Raw genomic sequence first — 16497 nt, forward strand, 5'->3', positions numbered from 1 at the left:
TGGCTCTCTGGAACCTGATATGCTCCATTTCTGGAATGGTGCTATGGATCTTCCTGCAAGAGCAGGAAAGAAAATAAATAACTTACCAATATGCATAGCATTCAGATGGAAAGAATTCAACTGTATCAGCTGAAAACACTTTATGATTTTATTGTTACTTTTCCCAGTAAGTAACTTCATATGTTTGTTGTATCACAGGTACAGGAATGGCTGTGCTTAAACTGCCAGACCCAAAGGGCAATGTCAGGACAACTTGGAGATATGGGCAAGGTGCCACTTCTGAAAACAGGTCCTTCACAACCAACATCCAAACCACCTGCTCCTCCTCAAAAACGGCCTGTGCCTGCTGCCTCACATTCCCCTCAGAAGACTTCCACACCACCCACTCCAGCATCATCAAAGCCAAAAGAAGAACCAAGCGTTCAGAAGGAAGCTCCAAAACTTCAGCAGGGGAGATTAGAAAAAACATTGTCAGCTGATAAAATCCAGCAAGGAATTCAAAAGGAAGATGCAAAACCTAAACAGGGAAAACTTGTCAAGACACCCTCAGCTGATAAAATCCAGCATGCTTCTCAGAAGGAAGACCCAAGGATTCAGCAAACAAAATTGACAAAGACAGCCTCCTATGACAGAGTTTTGCAGGAAGTTCAGAAGGAGGATGAAAAACTTCAAGAAGTAAAGCTGGCAAAAACATCCTCAGCTGATAAAATTTTGCATAGAGTTCAGAAGGAAGACATAAAACTTCAAGAGGCAAAATTAGCAAAGGTACCCTCAGCTGACAAAATTTTACAGGGAGTTCAGAAAGAAGACCCAAAACTCCAACAGATGAAAATGGCAAAGGCGCTGTCAGCTGACAAAATCCAACCTGCAGCTCAGAGAGAAGATACAAAACTTCAGGAGGTAAAATTGCCAAAAGCAGCTTCAGTTGATAAAATCCAACATGGAATTCAGAAAGATATAAAACTTCAACATGAAAAGATAAAGAAAACTTCATCAGTTGATAAAATCCAAGAGGAAGGTCAAAAAGAAGAAACAAAACTTCAGCGAGGGAAACTGTCACAGACACCTTCAGCAGATAAAATTCCTGCAACAGCTGCAGACCAAAAGATACCCCTAAGCACTCTGGAAGAAGATAACAAAACTGTGCTCCCAGAAAAGAGCACACCACATCCAGAAGACAAAAAGGAAGAAATTAAAGACCACGTTGCTGACCAGAAAGCAGAAGTTGAAGTACCTCATAAGGGGCTGCAGGCTAAGGAGCAAAAAGATGTTAAGAAAGAGGATTTGACAACTGGGATTTCACAAAAGGTTTTGAAAGCTGAAAAAGCTCCAGAACAAGAAATTCCTGTTCAAACAGCACCTTTGCCAGGAACCCACCACGTGGAAGCAGTGCGAGAAAAAATAGTAAGTGTTTTTCTCCCTCCCACTTCCCTTTTTCCAACTTAGAATCTGATCCTTACAGATCCTCTCCTTCCTGCTTTACTGTTGTTCTCTTTACAAAATTATTCTAAATGATAAAATCAATTACTCTCATTGAGTGAAAGTTTCACTAGTTAGTCCTATGGTCTACATGCACATTTCAAGGTTACTTGTCTAATTTTAAGTCTCAAGCAGTTAAGCATTTGAAACTAAGGCAAATGTCCTGTTTAATAATTTTTCCAATATTTTGGATTAATTTACCTTGATCTCTTGACTCTTCAGACCTCAAAGATTAATTGTTGAAATTGGAGTGTTTTCACAGTTCTCAATCCCAAAAGAGGATAATCTGAGAGAGTAACATGTACAGTGCTTTGCAATAACAAAATATAATATAAATTTTAGGAATACTTTGTAATACCTGAGCATGGTACATGAAAGTATGCAGTCTTTACATCTTTTTACTATTTAATTGGTTTATCTCATATAGACAAGTACATTCAGGTAGGGTACTTGTGGGCTCTCAAGTCAGAGGAATGAGTGAGTTTGTGATAGCACGTACTAGAGGTCTGTATTCAAGTCACTTTATCAGCTGAAGAGAATAGCATGCACAATTTGTTGAGAAATGAAAAATTAGGGGTTTTGTATCAGCACTGCAAATTAGGTGCTGATTATTAAGCTATAAAAGTAGTATGTTATGAGGGTAGGAGTAGGCTTAAGGAAAGTGTTTAACCTTTACCAGAATTATGTTTTCAAATAATCCCGGTCAAAAAGGTCAAGGGTTTAATTGATTTTTGTTTTATGTATTTCCTGGCAGTAATTAAGATATTTGGACAGAAAAATATTCTAATTCAGAAATTTTGCTTTGGAAAATACTATTTTTATAAACCAAGTCTCCTGTCTGAAACAAACCTCCTTCCTATCACATGTTATGTTTACTGCTCTTGATCATCTCAGGAGTTATGTTGTATGATTGTACTGAGGGATTCCCTAAATTATGCTTAGAGTAACATAGCCAGACAGCCTACCTTTTGGACCAAACAAAAAGGAGATCTGGGAAAAGCCTATTTCAAATTGTTCAGCCTTAAAAATAAAGAAGGTATCTCAACTAGCTTGTGCTTAGTAAAATTAACTCTGATTTAATTTTTCTTTATTGAAGTACTTCAGTGTTGTCTGTGCAGTTCATCAAACATTGCTAGACACAGCTCTTCCCAAGAGAGCATGTAATAAAAGTGGAAGAGGTGATACCAGTTTAGATATCAAACCTTGCTTCCATTTCACTAGGTAAAAGATAACATGTACACATTGAGGAATATAATTTGCATGTATTTCAGGGTAGAATCATATGGAGGATTTCAGCTAGGCGTATTTTTAATTAGGGATGCAAGGGAAAACCTTTCTGCACTTGACAAACTACTGTCATTTTATATTCAATTCTTTGAAAATGGTAGTTACTAACTCTTCTAGCTTTCCAATAGTAGATAAGCAATTTTTGCTATGCTATTTTTCACTAAAAAAAAAAAGGCATCAATAATACCTGAAGCCATGAAAAGGCTAAAGTTCTGATTCAGTACAAATAGTTATTCAGTAGAATAATCCATGGGAAATCATAGAATCACAGAATGGTTTGTATTGGAAAGGACCTTAAAGTTAATCTCATTCCATCTCCTCTGCCATGGGCAGGGACACCTTCCACTAAACCTGGTGGCTCAAAGCCCTGTCTGACCTGGCCTTGTGCACTTCCCTGGATGAGACATCCACACCTCTGGGCAATCTGTGACAGTGATTCACCACCTTCAAAATAAAGAACTCCTTCTTAATATCTAATCTAAATTTGCCCTCAGTAAGTGTGAAGCCATTTTGCCTTATCCTGTCCATGTTCTTGCAAATATTCTCACTCTACCCTTTTTGTAGGCTCCCTTCAGGTTCAGAGAAATCACAGATATCAATTGAATGTAGAGATCTGGTATCCTTTAAGAAAAAAAGTGACTTCAATCATGAATTTTTTTTAAATATTTGGGTCTTAATATGTGGTTTCAGGAATCATAAATAGGTTTTTTTTTTCTTCAAAGCATTTTTTCAGCAATATTTTGAAATATCTTCAAAATATTTTTAAAGAATAAACTGACTGCTCATGTTTTACAGAAACTGACTTTCCCTGAGAAACTGTTTTGTAATATTGACTACCGACATGTGCAATAGCAGTTAGGTGTTCTAACAAGGATGCCTAGAAATCTTGGAGGTTCAACACATGCAGTTTGTCAGTAGCTAATTGCCATCTTGTAACTCACAAATTTGCACAGAGGTAGTGTTCAACATATCTGTATGAACCCATTATCATATTGTCAATTGGCATACATTTGGAATGTATTTAATACATATATATATATATATATGTACCTTTATTACTACCTTCTTGTGATTACTGTGGAATGATCACGTGCTTTAGTTGAGTAACTGGGTAAATATTAATATTGTGTTGATTGGCGTCATTATTCTAACACATGCCACAAAACACAGCCCAGAGAGGTAGAAAAAGGAGGATAAGAGTTGTCTGTAAGCAATTTTTCTGTATACAAATAAAATGTTTCCATTTGAAAATATAAAATTGAAATGCACATTATAGAGTTTAGTAAACCATGTTTCTTTTCTACCTTGTGAAACCTTTTTTTTTAATGTAGATATCTTTATTTCTTCTATAAACAAACTGACCTTTTAAAAATGATGAGTTCCTGTGCAAAATAAAATGTCTGTCCTCTGCAACAGAATATAATCTTGTTAGCTATAAATAATTTTTTTTTAGAAAGGCCTTTTTTTTTCTTTTAGCCATATTTTTCTTTTAATAAACTTCTGGTTTGATTTAGTAACTGATGGAACTTTTTCATGGAATGATAGAATCATTAAGGTTTAAAAAGGCCTCTAAGATCATGAAGCACAACCATTAGGTCAGCACTATCACCTTCCCCACTAAAACATGTCCACAAGTACCACATCCAGATGTTTTGTGAACCCTGAGCTTTATATTTTCAAAAAAGAATAGCAAAAGTGAGGAAGAGTGCAAACAAATTATATTTATAAAGCTAAAACTTCTAATTCAAAATAGTTGTATAATGAATTGACTCTGGCATCACAGAGGTTTTAAAGAGGTTGCATTTGCTGTTTTAAAGTCTTATCCAGACTGCAGCTTTTACAAGTCTCCTTTCTCATCTCTCAAGAAGTTTCTCTCATCGACGTCTGTATTAGAGCTAAATTTTTCCAGTATTAAAAACACACAGTAGGAAAACTCAGAGGAAATGCCATTGAAATATTCAGAAAAGCCCAGTACTTAGACATCTACCAAAGTACTTCCTAATTTACAAGGAAAAAAAAAAGTATTTTTTATTTAAATGCATTTTTTCAGTCTCAAAGAGTTGTGGAATATATATATGATCCTTATCAACATTTTTTTGACAATATTTTGTTATTCATCTAAAAATCTTAGGTTTATGATATGTTTGCAAGTTTAACAATGATTCTGTCTTTGTGGATGTGATGGCCAACACTGCAGAAAATAAGTTAGCAGTCCTTTAAGAATAGATGCAGCTATATCCTAAGTCTCATACTACACAAAATTGGGAATAAAAGCTCAGAGACTTTTCTTGTAAGTATTGCTTATTGTAAGTTACATGCATATTGATCTCAAAACATGATATGCAGGATAATTTTTGCATGTACCATGGTACAGGCAATGATACAAACAAAAACATTAGAAAATATATTATTATTTTGGTAACCTTAAAAAGAAAGTTGTTTTTTTTCTCATTTATTTTATTTCTAGTGAGAAATTAAGCCTGTCCTTATTGTAGATGTTTTCTTCTCCTTACTGTACCAACAGCAGACTTTCTAATATTCAGTTTCCTGGGATTCATAGCAGTCAGTTATGTCATTCACTGAGGTTCAACACCGGGGTGGGCAACAGCTATATTCATTGCCATCTCCTCTGGTTTTGGCACAGTGGCTATTAGATATTGGACTCAGCTGCAAGGAGAATGGCTGAAGCTGTTCTATGACCAGTTAGTTGTTCTCTACCTTTTTCTGTGCTTAACTGTCCAGTCGATGCCTTCTGTCTCTCCTTTGCAAGCAACAGTATCACATCGTCTTGGAGAACCAAGATCTGAGCGGTTCACTTCCACTAGATGGATGCATTCTGTCCTGGGAAACCTTCTGAGCTTGAGAAATGTTTGCATTTTTAGTAGCTCATCTAAATTGATCATAATGAGTTTGTTGGATATGTCTTCACATGTATGAACATACTGGTCATAAATGAAAAAATAACAATCAAATGTCATAGGTGAAGTTTCAGTGAGGAGCATGCTATTTATAGAGGGGGAAAATTGCTTGGTTTTAATGATATATGTATTTTTGAAACATAGCAAAATAAATTTCCCTTAAGAACTTTCTTATTTAATAAAAGGACTAAAATGTAAATATAATACACAAAATCTGAAATTTTAATTTTTCTTCATTGCTGACTTTTTGTAAAGACCATACATAATTCTGTCCTTAAGGGCTGGAAAATATCCAAGACTAGATTTTTCAGAATATTGAGAGCTGTAGGCTTCAAGTGCTGATGCCTTTCCAAAGTTGTTGTAAGTACTGCAGATTTCTCCATGTTTATATATTAATCACAGCCTCATCATTGAAGAAGTCCTTAGAAATGTTTGTTTTCGCACTGGATTTTTATTTGCAATGGATTTTGCTGTGACATCAGATATTTGAATTTGCAATATTTGTTATAATGTTGATAAGAACAAATGTAGTTTATATTCAATGTAGTATCTGATTTTGCAAACCATATAACAAATCACTCCTGTGAATGATGATTAGTTAATAAAATATTAAGCAGTATATGCTGTAATAATAATATAAATACTTTAATACTAATATAAATATTAGTGTTTGAATGTAGGATTATGTTCAAATTGATTTGTCTAAAAGCAAGAACATATAACTTAAATGTAAATTAAATCTAAACCTGATTGGTTATCAAAAGTAATATGACTGACTATAAAAAAATATTTGTGTTTTGATATTTTGACCCTAAATGTAACTTTAGTGTGAAAAAACTTTGAAAATACTTGTAGTTGATAGCAACTTGAGTGTAAATGTAATTTAAAATTGTAATTAACATTCGTTATAATTTTTCTAGTATATATATTCCGCAGTATTTTTTTACTACTTTTCAAATAATCATGTTACCAATGAAGTTCATAAATTAAACCTTTAAATAAATGGTTTGCTCTAATTCAGAAATCACTGACTTAAATTAGCAAAACTAGTAAATACGACCTACTTCTATTATTGAGATCCCTAACAAAAATAAAGATCACATCATATTATAAAAATCATGAGATTTTGGGATGCTTTTTCTCAAACTGCCAGTGGATTTGGGGACACTTCCTAAAATTGCAGCTCAGAGTAGAGCTAAGGTGACCTGTATTTTGGAGACTGAACTGTGTTTTAGCCAAACAATGAGGTAGTTTCACTAAGTACAGAGCTTTTCACAGCTGCAAGAAGCAGGAATGAAACTGGCCTAGAAATACTTTCTGTAGGATATTTTTAGTATTTTTGTTATTTATAGAAGGAGATATAAATGCTTGTCGGTCAGAATGAGGTAGAAGAATGTGGAAGGTAGGATGATTAAGGATGTTTAATTAGGGATGAGAAGGAAAACATTGGTTCAGATGTTCAGTCAGGAATGCCTGCCTTGTTTGCTTCCTTTAATCAATGGCTGACCATCATGCTTTCCTCCCTGCAATTACACTGCCCTACCAGCAGCTTACTCTGCACTAACAATTTACCAAGAAACTTATTTTTTTTATGAGGTACTCAAAAAAAGATTTGTACAGTGACCAGCTGTAGAGGACTTTCCAATATATGGGGACATTCCAAATGTCATTAAATCATGCTTCAGTGCTCTATATATACTGTTGCATGTTGAAATTTGTAATACTTCAATCAACAAAATTAAACCATGAGTGCAAAATTTGAGAAGATTGATATATTTCTAGCCATTTATAAAATGTTGAATGGGCAAAGAAAGGAGCAGACTTCAGAAATTCAGCAGACATTTGTCAAGCTGTATTACTTTGTATCAAAAACCATGTAGACAGCTTTGAAACACAGTAAATAAAATCTTCAAATAAATAAACCCCTAGGCAACTTGTCCCATGCATGTGTGATCAGATGGCAGGTTATCATTCCTAAGTGTTCTTAAAACAATAAAATTTTATATTGAAAAATAGAAGTTCATCTTGAAACTAGTAAAATCAGTTGCCAGTGTGGATAGCCATGCAAAGATTAGTTAGAATCAAGGCAAAAAATCAAAATTCAAGGAACTTTTTTGTATTATTCTAATAGCTTTGAATAGGAAAATTAGTGTTCAGTCTTCATCTGAGGCATGAACTCATCCCTTAGGAAAAAAAAATCACGTTTTAATTGCCAGGAGACATTAAGAATTTATATATAAATATATACACACACATTATGTATTTATTTTTTTAGGAAAAGGAGGATGACAAATCAGACACATCAAGCTCTCATCAACAGAAAAGTCCACAAGGTCTGAGTGACACCGGGTATTCTTCTGATGGGATATCAAGTTCACTTGGTGAAATTCCAAGTCATATCCCCACTGATGAAAAGGATTTACTCAAAGAAACTAGTAAAAAAGATACTATTTCGCAAGAAAGCCCACCAAGCCCCTCAGATCTAGCTAAATTGGAAAGTACTGTACTCTCAATTTTAGAAGCTCAGGCAAGCACTCTTTCTGATGAAAAATCTGCAAAAAGCAAAGAGCTTTCTGAAACATATGGTGAACAGATAAAGGATCACCTTAAAACAAAGCCTTTGCCCGTCACTCCAGAATCTTACAGTTCAGATGAGGAAGACTTAAAAGCTATCAAAACAGGCGAAGGAACCATTGTAGAAGAGGGCAAAGGAACTGCCTCCTCCCAGGCAGACTACAAAGAAGAACATGAAGGAGATGACATATCAGCAAGAAGACAACGCTATGACTCTGTGGAAGACAGCAGTGAGAGTGAAAACTCACCTGTCCCAAGGAGAAAAAGAAGAACTAGTGTTGGTTCTTCAAGCAGTGATGAGTACAAACGAGATGACAGTCAGGGATCAGGTGATGAGGAAGACTTCATTAGAAAACAGATTATAGAGATGAGTGCTGATGAAGATGCTTCAGGTTCTGAAGATGATGAATTCATTAGAAATCAACTCAAAGAGATCAGTGCAGCTGAAAGCCAAAAGAAAGAGGAAGTGAAAAGCAAAACCAAAGGAACAGCTGGAAAACACAGAAGAATGGCACGGAAAAGTAGTGCAGGCTATGATGAGGATGCAGGAAGAAGGCATTCATGGCACGATGATGATGATGAGACTTTTGATGAAAGCCCAGAGCCAAAATACAGAGAAAGTAAAAGTCAAGACAGTGAAGAACTTGCAGTATCTGGTGGAGGAGGCCTTCGACGTTTCAAAACAATAGAACTAAATAGTACAATAACAAACAAATATTCGGAAGTATCTGAACCACAAAAAGGTATCTTATATTTTGATGAAGAGCCTGAGCTAGAGATGGAGAGTCTTACAGATTCACCTGAAGATAGATCTAGAGGAGAAGGATCTTCTAGTTTACATGCTTCTAGTTTCACACCAGGTACATCTCCTACTTCAGTGTCATCACTTGACGAAGACAGTGACAGTAGTCCTAGTCACAAAAAACTGGGAGGGGAGAGCAAACAACAGCGCAAAGCAAGGCATCGGACACATGGTCCTCTTCTTCCCACGATTGAAGATTCTTCAGAAGAAGAAGAACTACGGGAAGAGGAAGAACTGCTAAAGGAACAAGAGAAACAACGTGAATTAGAACAGCAACAAAGAAAAAGTTCTAGCAAAAAATCTAAAAAGGATAAGGATGAACTCAGAGCCCAGAGAAGAAGGGAACGTCCAAAGACTCCACCAAGTAATCTTTCTCCCATTGAAGATGCATCTCCAACAGAAGAATTACGACAGGCTGCAGAAATGGAAGAGCTGCACAGATCTTCTTGTTCTGAATATTCACCCAGCATTGAGTCAGAACCTGAAGGTTTTGAAATCAGCCCAGAAAAAATAATAGAAGTGCAAAAAGTCTACAAATTGCCTACTGCCGTCTCTCTATACTCACCAACAGATGAACAACCAACTGGACTCCCAAAAGAAGAGAGCAGTCAAAAGACATTGAAAAGTGCTGAAGAGGTATATGAGGAGATGATGCATAAGTCCAAATCATTTCAAATGTCAAATGAAAAAGATGAAGTATTTGAAAAAGAATCTTTATATGGTGGAATGCTAATAGAGGATTATATTTATGAATCCTTAGTAGAGGATACTTACAATGGAACTATTGATACTAATCTTGTTATGAGACAAGATGAGAGCAGTGAATATATACAACAGAGAGGAAAAGAGAAAAAGCTAAGAGCTTCAGAACAGGTCTGTGATGAACTACAGAAAATTAGTGATCTTGAGAAAGACTACTATAGTGTTGAGACTTTACATACTATTGTGCCTCAAGAAGATATTGTTTCTAGTTCTTACATTATCCCAGAAAGTCATGAAATAGTTGTATTAGACAGCACAGTAACTTCCACCATTGAGGAAAAGCATTTGTTAGATGCAGAAGCTGCTTATGAAGAGCTTATGAAAAGGCAGAAAATGCAGCTAACCCCAGGGTCTAGTCCAACACAACCAGCTTCAGATTTCATTCCCACATCTGATACAAAGGTATCTGGTGGTGGAGAAATAGTGGATAGTACATCTTTAACATCAAGCACTACTTCAGCAATCTCAGATGTATCACCTGTCAGTAGCACAACACTTTCTATTCCAGATGTTAAAATAACACAGCATTTTACAGCAGAGGAAATTGAAGATGAATACTTAACAGATTATGCCAGAGAAATTCAAGAAATAATTTCTCATGAAACATCAATATTGACATACTCTGAGACATCGGAAGGTGCTGCATCAGTCTTACCTTCTGATACAGCTTCCTTAACATCATCTACATCTTCAGTTTCTACCACAGATAGTTCCTCACCTCTAGATAGTGCAACCACAGGTTTTGTAGGTCCGGCAGATGGTGTAAGTAAACCAGCAGATTCTGAAGGTGTCAGGATAGTAACACAGGTTCCCTTGACATCTTCAAAAGAGTACTCTGAAGTGAGCATGCCTTATGAATCTATTGCCGGAGCCACTACAAAACCGTCTCTTGAATCAGATGCAGAGAGTGTGGAGCAAACTGCAGTTTGTTTGCCTGAAACTGCACCTTTAATGGTGGCAACTACAGTTACAAAATCCAAGGAATATGCAGCTGACATCATTACCTTTGATACCTCTAAAGCAGAGAAGGAAGCAGCTAGAAAAATTAAAAGTACAGTAGAGGCTGGCAGTGTCAAAATTCATCATGAAGAGCCACACAAAGAATTTGCTGTTGATATGACAAGGATTGATTTGACTAATGCTGCATCTGAGCAACCACCTATATGTATAGCACCAGTACAAGTTACAGAGCCTGCATCAGAAACATCTTCTGTATTCACTCACAGTGTTGTAAGTAAGACCAGCATGGTCTCTGTGCCTTCCTCAGCTCCTGCTGTTTCAGCCAAAGTATTCTCTCTTTTTAGAAGCTCTTCTATGGATTCTCCTGCTCATCCTTCTCCACCCCCACCTCCTCCTCCTCCACCACCTCCTCCACCACCATTACCACCACCACCTATTTTACCCAAGCCAGCCATTTATCCCAAAAAGAAGTCGCAGATTAAGGCTCCAGCAGCAACAGCTCCCACAATGGTACCTCCAGTCACAAGTGTTCCAACACTAGAGTCCACAGCTATATTGAAGGATCATGTGGTACCTATCACAAAAGCATACACCCCAACACCACCTCCTGTACCACCCAAACCATCCTCCATTCCAGCAGGGCTTGTTTTCAGTCACAGGCCACCTGAAGTAACTAAACCTCCAATTGCTCCTAAACCAGCAATTCCTCCACTCCCAATAGCTGTTCATAAACCAGCAGAAACACAGCCCAAACCAGTAAGCTTGTCATTGACTTCAAGTATGACTTTGAATTTGGTATCCACAGCTGAATACAAAATACCATCTCCCACTTCCCCTTTGTCTCCACACTCTAACAAATCTTCACCAAGGTTGGCAAAACCCTCACAGGAAACCTATGTTGTCATCACATTGCCATCTGAGCCTGGAACTCCCACTGAAGCTATAACTAGCCAGGCTGTTACCAGCTGGCCCTTAGAAGCACCTTCTAAAGAACAGATTCCCCAGCCTATGCAACCAGTTTTTACTACAACCATGAAAACTATGGACATTCAAAGTATGGCAGGTCAGAGTATGTACATTTCAGGTGCACTGCAAGCTATTCCTGTGACAGCACAATCAACTTTTGAAAAAATACCTAGTTCAAAATCAGAAGTAGTAACAACAGACATAACCAAGACCACAGTGTCTGTGGTTAAGGGTCCAGTACCTGGTTATGGTTTAGGTAGTGTTGCTATTACTATACCTCCAGAGCCACTACATATTGCAGACCAACCCAGATACAGAGAGAATGGAAGATTCCATCCTTTGGGCGATGTCATAGATCTTCGCACTTTAACTAAGATGGACATTGAAATGAGGGACAGCTGTATGGATCTCTCTGCTGTTTCCATGGATGTAAGAAGGCAAATGCCAGCAAGTGACACAGGTGGACGGCCAGTAAGTACTGTCCAGCCATCCATAATAAATCTTAGCACTGCATGTGTTGCTGATACTTCTCTGCCTGCAGTCACTGAGACAGTGACTGTAGTGACTTGCACTGCCACTGTGAGCTACACCACCAGCACAGACAGCCTTGTGGATCTGGGACATGCAATGACAACGCCGCTTCAACTAACAACATCAAAACATTTTGAGCCTGCATACAGAGTAACAGGCAGCCAGGCCTTCTCTGTAGGTAGAGATGAAGTGCCAATAAATTTATCACTAGGTACTTCAACACAGGCAGTGACATGGGCTACTACAAAGCCTGTTACTGTACCACCTGTTGGGGTTACAAATGGTTGGACTGATCTCTCCACTTCTCAGGAGCCAGCAGAGAGTGGTGCAGTTGACCTAAGCACTACAAAATCCCACAGAACAGTAGTAACAATGGATGAAACTGCTTCAGGTATCATAACAACAGTAATAGAAGATGATGAAAAGCCTGTAGATCTGACTGCAGGGAGAAGAGCTGTCTGCTGTGATATGGTTTATAAATTGCCATTTGGTAGGAGCTGTACAGCACAGCAGCCTCCTACTACACTTCCTGAAGATCGCTTTGGCTACAGAGATGACCATTATCAGTATGATCGTTCAGGGTCATATGGTTACCGAGGAATTGGAGGTATGAAACCATCTATGTCTGACACAAATTTATCAGAAGCTGGACTATTTGCATACAGAAGCAAGAATAGCTTTGATTATCGTGTTGGGGCAACTGATACAGCAGTAGATCTTACTTCTGGAAGAGTGACTACAGGTCAGTATGACACAGCAGCAGATCTTTCTTTGAAATATAATTTTGATGTTCTTCACCTCATTTCAGGATAATTTTTTTATTGTTTTTTCCCCTCCTTCTGTTATTTTGTTTTCTTTTGGACAGTGTGACAAATTATTCCGGATTACACGTGTTTTTCATTTCTTCATTTTACGTATGTGTTTGCACAGAGGTGCCTGCATGTGCCTGCATGTTCAGAAATGCTGTTTCCTTCACATCTAAAGTAGATCATTAACCTGAAGATTTGCATGCAGTTTCCCCTTCCCATTTATTTCATCAAGATGGGATGACTTACAGAATCCGCAAAGCAGCATTATTTTGTGGGACTGGACTGTAACTTTGCCCTGTAATTTCAGGTGAGGTTATGGATTACTCAAGCAAGACTACAGGTCCATATCCAGAGACTCGGCAGATTTCTGGCCTCGGGCTCAGTGCACCACAGTATTCCCAAGCAAGAATGGTGTCATCTGTGGGTTCCCAGTTTGGCGTTGGCAGTGTTTTAAGATCATCCAATGGTGTTGTTTATTCTTCAGTAGCAACTCCAATCCCATCCACATTTGCCATCACCACACAACCCGGTTCTATTTTCAGTACAAGTGTCAGAGATTTACCTACTCTCCAAACAATTGACTCAGTGCCCTCTTTATCAACTTTGCAACAGACTCAACCACTCCCAAGATCATATAGTTTCTTGACAACTGTTGCAGCTGAAAAAGATAAAGCAATTACTGCTGTTGGTATGGAGACAGGGTTACCACCTCATTCTATAGAAACGATTACCACTGAGCCAACCAGCTTGATACCTGCTTTAACTACAGCATCTGAAGTTTATACAGATGTAATTGATGATGAAGTTGCCCTTCTCATTGCCCCTGAAGAAGGCAAACAGCAGCAGCTTGATTTGGAGCGAGAACTTCTTGAGCTTGAGAAAATTAAGCAGCAGCGCTTTGCAGAAGAGCTGGAATGGGAACGTCAGGAAATTCAAAGATTTAGGGAACAAGAAAAGTTTATGGTGCAAAAAAAGCTTGAAGAGTTGCAATCCATGAAACATCATCTCTTATTTCAGCAGGAGGAGGAACGACAAGCTCAGTTTATGATGAGACAAGAGACATTAGCCCAGCAGCAGTTGCAGCTTGAACAATTCCAACAACTTCAACAACAGCTCCACCAGCAGTTAGAGGAGCAAAAACTTCGTCAAATATATCAGTATGGTTATGACCCTTCAGGAACTGGGTCACCACAAACTACCACAGATCAAACGCTTTTGGAAGGACAGTATGCAAGCACAGAAAATGGCCAATTTTGGCCTACCGATGACACAACCACTACAGCTTCAGGAGTGCTGGGTATTGAAATTCCACAAAGTCAAGCATGGTATACGGTTCAGTCTGATGGCATTACCCAGTACATACCCAGGTCTGGTATCCTAAGCTCAGTTTCAGAAATGTCTCTTAAGGATATTGATGTTAGGGAGGAGAAGCAATTGAAAAAGAGAAGTTCTATGCCAAAATTACGTGGTCCCTATGAGGAGTTTGAGGAAACCCTGGAAGAACAGCCCCGGTGTTTCAAAAAAATAGTGGACAGTGGAGTACAAACTGATGATGAAGATGGAGCAGAAAGAGGTTACACCAACAGGAGACGGAGAACTAAGAAGAGTGTTGATACAAGTGTTCAGACTGATGATGAAGATCAAGATGAATGGGATCTTTCCAGCAGATCCAGAAGGAAGCCTCGTGTAGGGAAATACAGTGAGAGCACCACTGAGGCAGACAAAGCTAAACCATTCTCCAAGGTATCTAGTATTGCAGTTCAGACAGTGGCAGAGATTTCTGTGCAAACAGAACCTGTAGGAACAATAAGAACACCTTCAATCAGGGCCCGATGGGATGCTAAGGTTGAAATCATAAAGCATATTTCAGCTCCAGAAAAGACATATAAAGGAGAAAGTCTAGGATGCCAAACAGAGACAGCATCAGACACTCAAAGTCCCCAATATCTGTCAGCTTCATCTCCTCAGAAAGATAAAAAACGTCCAACACCATTAGAGATAGGATACACATCCCACCTTCGTCCAGACTCTACATTACAGGTAGTCCCTTCCCCTCCCAAATCTCCCAAAGTTCTCTATTCACCCATTTCACCCGTTTCACCAAGCAAAGTCATAGAGTCAGCATTTGTACCTTATGAAAAACCCATGACTGATGACATCAGCCCTCAGAAGATGCTGCATGCTGACATGGCCAAGGTTCCTCCATCAAGCCCAAAGACAGCAAAGATGATGCAACGCTCTATGTCTGATCCTAAGCCCCTGAGTCCCACAGCAGAAGACAGTTCCAGAGCTCAGTTTCAGTACACTGAGGGTTTTATGGTAAGAAGTATTTGCTTGCTTTTTTTTTTTTTTTATAATATGCAATTCTACAGCTATCAGTACATCATGAGGACAGACACATACATTTCCAATACACGTGTATGTAGTCTTTTTGCATACCTTGCTGAAAAGTCAAGAGGAATATCTGCTGTCTAAAGCGGTGGTTAGTTCATTCACTCTTTTGCCAGGAAACAGAAAAGCCCATATTACTTATATTCAGGAAGTAACACAAGAAGTTCATTTTCAGAATTTGGATGGCATTTTGTGTTTTATATGGCAATCCGTTGCCAGTATAGGGATTACTGACAAGGCTTCAGAAAATTGAAAGCATTTCCTTTCTAATCATACAACATCCAGCTCTTGTGGCACAGTCTGTAGTGCAGTTACCTTGAAATTACTGCATGTGTCTTCTGAGAGGCAGATAACACTAGATTTATAATTGCCTTAGTTAGTTGTCCTTTTTGACCCTCATGAGGTTTCTTAGCTATGTGTGATTTTGTGGCTAATCTTCTGTCCCAGTGTGTACATTTTTTATCTTTCCCAGACCAAAAAGTCTAATATAAAAAATCCATTTTTAATTTGTTTGTTTGGATAAGGAGAATTATCAGGAAATTATGCAATTTTTGAGGGCTGTTTCTTATAGGGGTCAGAGGAGGCTGACATCAGTAGGATCAAAATTTTCATTTCTGCAGTATTTCTTTTCCTTGAGAAGTAAGATTTCATATTTGGGAATCAGATTGATATTTATGAATAAGAGGAATAAGTCTTAGCAAAAAAAAGTACCTTTATAATATGGTATCGTCTTGGCTGTCCTTTTATCTGAGACCAGTCCCTTCTGTGAGTTGATGCATCAGTATCTTTTCAGAACTTTGGAAGAGTTGCCATTCAGCAATATTTATCTTTTATGTTCAGTTATCTGTGAGTACCAGTGATTCGTACAGACTGGATAGGATAAAGAGGGTTTGTTCTCTCTCTTTGATAATTTGGGTGGCTTTCAAATGCAGCATTATCTGGTTATACCCTCCAAGGCTTCCACTGTAAGAAGTTCCTGCAGCGTCACGTATTTGTGCAGTATTAAATGCTTCCCATG

General features: G+C 38.0%; 1 protein-coding gene across 11 annotated transcripts in view; it reads left to right on the forward strand.

The window, feature by feature from the left end:
• Positions 1-16497, forward strand: part of PCLO (piccolo presynaptic cytomatrix protein) — a 315212-nt gene that overhangs the window by 134608 nt on the left and 164107 nt on the right. For all 11 annotated transcript variants that reach the window (XM_068189563.1, XM_068189562.1, XM_068189566.1 and 8 more), the window contains exons 4-6: positions 199-1404; positions 7960-13021; positions 13396-15407. In XM_068189563.1, the coding sequence (XP_068045664.1) occupies positions 199-1404; positions 7960-13021; positions 13396-15407 (8280 nt within the window). The remainder of the gene's footprint in view (positions 1-198; positions 1405-7959; positions 13022-13395; positions 15408-16497) is intronic.

Source organism: Anomalospiza imberbis, chromosome 5, assembly GCF_031753505.1.
Source record: "Anomalospiza imberbis isolate Cuckoo-Finch-1a 21T00152 chromosome 5, ASM3175350v1, whole genome shotgun sequence".
Lineage (NCBI taxonomy): Eukaryota > Metazoa > Chordata > Aves > Passeriformes > Viduidae > Anomalospiza > Anomalospiza imberbis.